Genomic DNA, 7,338 nt, shown 5'->3' on the forward strand with positions numbered 1-7,338 from the left:
CTATGATGCGTTCTCATCTGGCCTTTTAAGCACAGCACTGCATTTCATTGTAACAGGGTCCGCTATGAGCTGCACCTCAACTACGGTAAAGAGTGAAATGACCTGACAAACAGAGGGTTGCTGCGGGTCCTCGTCTGACGCCCAGACGAGTGTCAGCTCCGATTTCTTTCCTACCTTGTGATGCTGGAACATCTCCAGGCCCGGCAGAGACTTGAGGTAGATGCGTTTCTGAACACCATAGCGGAGAACCATTATGTCAAAGGAATGGTCCAGTACTCCCATCACCATGGCCTCGGAGTCCAGAGGACCACACTCCTTGACTAACACACCGAAGAACAGCTCTGTGCTGAGGTCCTGGGCTCTCTTAGAGGCCGCCCTCTTGTCGTTGCAATGGGATGCCTGCTTATGTATCCGCTCTCTGGTCAGCTTTACAGGTGGGCCGCACCCCAGGGAGGCAGCCAGCAGCCTGTGTACAATGACGTCAGCGTATCGGCGGATGGGCGAGGTGAAGTGAGTGTAGAATGGAACGTTGAGGGCGTAGTGCTTAAAACGAGACTCCTCCTGCTGAACGCCAGTGCAGAAGTACTCTGCCATTTGCATTGGTCTGGAACACATGTTGGTGAGGACCTCCTTCCTGGCGCTGGAATACTCATCATCACTGAAGATGGCAAGGAGGCTACTGTGTAGAGCTCCGGCGGAGGAGAAGTCGATGTCGAGGCCCATTTGGTCACAGAACTCCTGCAACTCTGCCACCATCTTGGCCTGGGGTGGAGGGTGGCATCTGAGCAGGGCCAGCTCTCGGAAGGAGCGGTAGATCTGTTGGGCTGTGGCTATATTGGCCAGTAACATGAACTCCTCCACCAGCTCGTTGCTCTCTCTGTACTGGTAAACATGGCAGCTCTGCGGCATCATGGTTTCTTCGTCCAGGGTGAACGAGAGCTTCAGCCGGTCCAGTCGGAGAGCTCCTTCTTGGAAGCGCTGAGCTCTGAGGTTCTTGGCTATGGAGTGCAAGTTGAGCACAGCATGTTGGATCTCCTCGATGGTGTGCTCAGGGGCCACGGGAGGCAGCTCCTCGGGGGAAAACAGCTTGTCTGGTGCCTCGATCATGCACTGTGCGTGGTCGTAGCTCAGCTTCACGCAGGAGCGGATCACGGAACGGTCAAAACACTCGTTCAGTATCTTCCCCTGTGGTGTGATGGTCCAGATGACTGAGAATGTAAGTCTGTCGGTGAGCGGGTTCAGACTGCACAGCTCCTCACACAGCAGCCTGGGCAACATGGGGATCACCTTTTGGACCATGTATACACTGGTGGCTCTCTGGCTGGCCATCAAGTCCAGAGCATTGCCCTCTTTCACAAAGTAACTCACGTCAGCAATGTGGACTCCAACCTCAAAATTACCATCCGGGAGTGGTTTACAAGACAATGCATCATCCAGGTCTCTAGCTGTATCGGGGTCAATGGTGAATATACACTCATTCCTCAGATCTCTCCTCTTGCTAAACTCCTCAGGTGGGATGGTCCAGGGTAGATTATTGGGGAGGCAGTCCTGCACGTCTTGCGAGAACTCTGAGAAATCCACATCATACTCTGTCAGGATGCCTTCTGTCTCTGGTTCGATATCCCCGGCCTGCCCCAACGTATTTGCAAGACGGCCTTCAGCTAACCAACTGTCAGCCGGCCAGTCGGTGATACGACAGATGAACAAGGTGTTGGAGTAGTCACTCGGGCGGGAGATGAAGTCGGCGGGGCAGTCGGCAAGGGGAACATTTATCCGTGGCACCCGGTGGTCCACAGGGCAGAACATGGTAAAGAACTTGTTATTGTTGTTGTGGTTGAATTTGAGGAAACCCGTAGCGGCTCTGGAGTGTTTCTGCTCGACGATGTACACCACATTGGCGGTCCTTTGGAGTATTTCTCTATTGAGTCGTGGGACAGAAGGGTCAAGGGTGTCGAATTCAACGTCATTATCTGATCTCACGACCTTCCACTTCTCCCGTGGAAGAACCTGCACCACTACTACGTCACCGTTGAGTGCTCGGTTACGAGCTAAGATCCCATCAAGGAATATATCACGTGTGCCGTCCGGCGATGGAATGAAAGCCTCCTGGTACCTCCGGGGGTTGATTCTTAATGGTCCTTGAATTAGTTGACCACTCTTTAGGCCCTGGTTTACTTCCTCAGAGGTCATGTAAGATTCAAAGATTTGCTTCCTTGGCCATTGCCCCCCTGTGCCATTATTAATATAGCCAGCGTGGAAATAAGGGGCATGGGCTGCGTGCTGCTGCTGCATGTTGTTGGCATTGACTGCAGCTCTCATCATGCCGTCCCTTCTGTTCTCCTCGTGATGCTTTGGCACATTCTTCTTCTTTGGCCTTTTCTTATCTTGTTCCTGACCATTGCAGCTGACCTTCTTGGGCCATGATGCGCTGCCTTGGTGACATGGGGCACCATCCCTCGTATAGTCTCTGTGGAGGTCTTTGTTCCTCCTCTGCTGCTGCCTCTGGTGCGGTTGGGAGTCTCTTGCTCTGGGAGGGCGGGATTCCCCCACATACTCCACGTCTCCATATTGGCGACCAGTAATGGCGGATCTCCTCTCTCCACGTCGCTGCTTGTTGCCAGACACGCCATGATGCTTCCTGTCACAGTCCTGCGAGACATTTCGGTCATAATTAATGGAGCCGTTCTCCCCTCCTTTGCTGCAGTTCCTGGAGGAGAAATCATTTGAACGTGAGAAGTCGATGAAACCCTGGTCGCCCCTCCGCTGAGGTGTGTCGAGTCTGTCGGTCTCGAGTGCTGTGCTCGGTCTGTGTTCCTCCCCCTGTAATGACAACCCTTGTGCATACTGCTCCACGTATGTCTTGAACTTGATGCCATGATGCTTGCTCAAGAGCCTGGCATATTGGTCTTTCTGAGTGGTGGAATTATATTGGTCATCCTTCTGAGCAGTGGTGGAGTTGTTACCCCACTTATATTTCCTAGCCATGAATATATTCTGTCAGCAGTGATGGGAAATATATTCTGTCAGCAGTGATGGGAAAACATCCACACCGTTATGGTGTGCACACTCCGTTCTTAATCTCTCTTGGCTGGCTCTCTTTCTCTTCAGTTTGAAGTCTGTCCCTATTATCTATATATTCTATGATTATATATATTACCCTGTATCTTTATCTCCTGTCTCATCATCTCACTGTATCTCTGCATATATAACTGCTTATATAGGCTGGGCTTTTGATCTGACGTCCCATTTCTGATGTGTGGTCTGACGTCACACACTACACAAACAAAACACTAAACTGTTGCCTTGCGTAATATGTGTAGGAGTGTAACGAAGAGGTCCTCCGTTACTTATATTTGGCACATTTATGCTTATTATGCACACATATTGTACCAGTGTTTGATTGAAGTATTTATATTTGCACAGCATAAAATTATGTAGGCCTACTTTAGTTAGTTGTATTTGCACACAAAGGAAAAGTCATGAGTTGAACTGGTTTATTGAAAGTATTATGAACTTGGGAGTTGTTTCCTATCCGGCAGGATGGCCACTCAGAATTGGACAGTATCACCTGGGGAAATACAGTGCAATACAGTTAAGAATGAATATGTGTCAGGGCAATAAGTACAATATGTAATATGAGACTGTGTTATGGGTAATTGAATACTTACTGCTTCTGTTCTGTCTGTTCGGGCAAAAGAGTCCCCAGGCTATACCAGAGCACCATATATTGGTCTGGACTGGACCACAGTGAAATGGCCAGGGGGTGTTTGAGGTATGCATTGGAGCTGCTAATAATAATGGGATATGTGGTTTATCTTGCAATAGTGGGAATAATTTATATTTACTTACCGGTGTAGTGATATAGATTTATAGGCTCATGTGATGTGGGTTATGTGGGGTTCAGAAGTGTTGCATGTTTGACCGGTAATATGGTAGAGTCTGCACTGATTGTTTCAGCTGCCTATAAAAGGCTGCCAGGAAGCACACACCCACTCAGTGTTAGATCAGTGAGAGGGCATGGTGGAGCTGCACACCAACATGCCCTATTTGTTTGCTGCTTGTGTCATGCCATTTCCCATGCTGTATACCTTCTTTTGGGAATAAACCATGGTGTGGCTGCATTTTACCTCCTCACTCTGTGCTCATTTCTAGCCGCTTATCGGGCCAACACCACAAGGAGCCATAGTGATACAATTCCCACCACCTTTCTCAAAGAGGTCTTAGACAGTGTGCAGATTGGAGATATCCTAAAAATTGTAAACAGCTCTCTACAATCAGGCGTCTTCCCAGACTCACTGAAGACTGCCGTAGTTAGTCCCCTACTCAAGAAACACAATCTTGATCCCTCTGTTTTGGGTAACTATCGACCCATTTCAAATCTACCCTTTCTGGGCAAGGTTTTAGAAAAATGCATCTCCCATCAATTGGATGTATTTCTACAGAACAATAATGTGCACAACAAATTCCAATCTGGCTTTAGGAAAGGTCACAGCACAGAAACAGCACTTGTAAAAGTAATGAATGATCTTAGGGTGTCTGCTGACAAGAAACATGTATCCGTTCTCTTACTTCTAGATTTAACGGCTGCATTTGACACGATTGATCATTCAATTTTAATACAGCGTCTGGAGCACTGGATAGGCCTGTCTGGTACGGCCCTGTCCTGGTTCTCCTCCTACCTATCAAACAGAAGTTACTTTGTCAATCTAGCCGAGTTTGACTCAGACAAACACGACATCAGTTCTGGTATTCCACAGGGCTCGATTCTTGGTCCTCTGCTTTTCTACTTGTACATACTGCCATTGGGCGAACTCATTACCAATCACGGAGTCAATTTTCATTTCTATGCTGATGATACCCAACTATATCTTTCTGTGGCCCCAGATGATCCCTGTGCCTTAGACCCACTGCTGACCTGTCTGTCTAGCATCAAATGTTGGATGAGTGAGAACTTTCTCAAGCTAAATGAGGATAAGACAGAAGTTCTCATAATCGGTTCTAGCGAGCAGAAAGAATCAATAATAAGCAGGCTTGGCAACCTGACTGTAGAAAGTAACAGTACAGTAAAGAACCTGGGGGTTATTATTGATTCTGAATTGAATTTTAATTCGCACATTAATCATGTTACCAAGATTGCCTTTTTTCACCTTAGAAATATTGCACGAATCAGAGCCTATTTGTCCTTGGACGATGCAAAAACGCTAATCCACGCCTTTGTTTTTTATCGGCTTGACTACTGCAATGCGCTATTTTCAGGACTGCCTAAGAAAACAACTGACAGACTACAACTTAAAGATATTTTTTTGCGGCTTACGCCTTTATTGGTTTTTTAAGGGATAGAAAGTAGGCTGACAGGAAACGGGAGAGAGATGGGGGGATGACATGCGGTAAAGGCCGTGTCGGGTCCGGGAGTCGAACCCGCGGCACACCGCGACTGGATCACCAGTCCGGTGCCCAGACCGTTACGCTACGGCCTGGGCCGACAGACTACAACTTGTCCAAAATGCAGCAGCTAGAGTTGTAACTAGAACTAAGATGAGAACATATTACTCCAGTTTTGGCATCACTGCACTGGCTTCCTGTTGTTTTTAGGATTGATTTTAAAATTATTTTACTTGTCTATAAAGCTCTCAATGGTCTCGCACCTTCCTACCTACATGACTGCCTGCCTAAATATGTCCCAAACCGGCCCCTAAGGTCTTCCACTGCTGGCCTGCTCGCTTTGCAACTAAAAAATACGGGGAAGCAGCTTTTTGCTTCTACGGGCCTGGCATGGAACAAGCTCCCACTGTACCTTCGTCAGGCAGCCTCTGTAGACATTTTTAAAGCTCAGCTCAAGACCCACCTCTACAACATTGCTTTTAAGTGATCTTTTATTTTTATTTATTATTTTTATTACTGCTTGTTTTTTAATGTCGTTGCCTTATTTTATCTGTTCTTATCTTTGTACCACTGCCTTCTCCTGATTTGACACTGCGTTGTTGTCCTATTGTTTTAACTGCTTGCCTGTTAATGCTGTTTTGTTTTGCTTTTGTTTTTATTATCTTGTCTGCTCTGTAAAGCACTTTGAGCTACATTTATGTATGAAAGGTGCTATATAAATAAAGTTTATTATTATTATTATTATTATTATTATTATTATATTAGTGCATACCGGTAGTTGTATATGCCTTTAGTCTCATGTGCTAGTATAATTGACGTAAGGTAGGGAAGGATGGGGGAAGATGAACCGTCGGGTAAGTTGAACCACCCCCTGTATCTTTAAAACTACACACATGTGTTGTCATGTGACCTCAAAATCAGGACACACCCACCATTTCAACCTGACTGTGAAGATGAGAGACACATGGACAAAGTGGAAAGTACATTTATACACGAAAAAGTGTTTTTTGCTGGTCAAAGTAAAAAAAAAACTTTTCTGGAATAATCATTTTTATGTTAAAGCAAAAGCACCCAGGTCTAAACTATCATGCATGTTGGTGATATACCAATGTATAAAACCCATGTGAATCATTTAGCTAAACATTAGCCTGGAGCATTAAGCTAGCCATGTTTTGTCAAAAAGTGGCCATGGGGCAAGTTGAACCAATTCCTTGGGGTAAATTGAGCCAATTTTCTTAATGTGAATCACCATTCATATTATATATATTTAAGCTCTTTACATTAAAATATCATGTGGTTCAATTTTGGATCAACTTACCCCTTACCTGGGGCAAATTGAGCCACATGACCAGTTTTTTTGAAAAGGTCATATTTTCATGGCCCTTTGTCATAGCTCATCACTCATAACTCATAACTCATCATTTCAATTGATAGAGGACATCCTGAAATATGTGTAGATCATTAGATTTGACTGCCATCTCATTTTGCCTTGCTTCCAGGACAACTTAAGTAAAAAGTGGTTCTTCCCCCATCCTCCCCCTATGTCACTTTAATGGCACCGCACAGGTGTCAGTCCCAGTGCGCTGCCACACTGATATCATAACGTTTACCTGTCACTAGAGTAATGGAAGTTGGACAGAGACCTTTACATCCACGTTTAGGTATAGCTAAAGCCTGGGAACTGTTGTAAATTTTACGTGTGGTGAGTAAATAAATGGTCAAACGTAGTAACGTACAGCTGGAGTGAACCTGAATTCATTGCGTGCGCGTCATACAAGTGTCCTTTCAACTCTCATGTTTAGCTCCTCGCGGCGGCCTTTTAAACCGCTGCAACAATATGTATGCATTATTTTGCAATTGACCAGACCTGTGTCTGGCCTATTGCATTTTTTTAAGACTGCATAAAAATAATTTAACTCCAATCTGGATAGGCCACTGAGCCTGAACAACACAGCT

General features: G+C 45.8%; 1 protein-coding gene across 1 annotated transcript; it reads right to left on the reverse strand.

Annotated features, from left to right (window-relative positions):
* LOC310862024 (DIS3-like exonuclease 2) lies at positions 1-2,985 on the reverse strand (the record flags this gene model as incomplete). The annotated part of the gene is made up of 1 exon (XM_083769760.1): positions 1-2,985. One exon carries the CDS (start codon positions 2,983-2,985, stop codon positions 1-3), a length of 2,985 nt encoding a protein of 994 aa, XP_083625886.1.
* Between the last annotated feature and the right edge of the window lie 4,353 nt (positions 2,986-7,338).

This window comes from Protomyctophum parallelum (genome assembly GCF_964188405.1).
Source record: "Protomyctophum parallelum genome assembly, chromosome: 7".
NCBI classification, from domain to species: domain Eukaryota; kingdom Metazoa; phylum Chordata; class Actinopteri; order Myctophiformes; family Myctophidae; genus Protomyctophum; species Protomyctophum parallelum.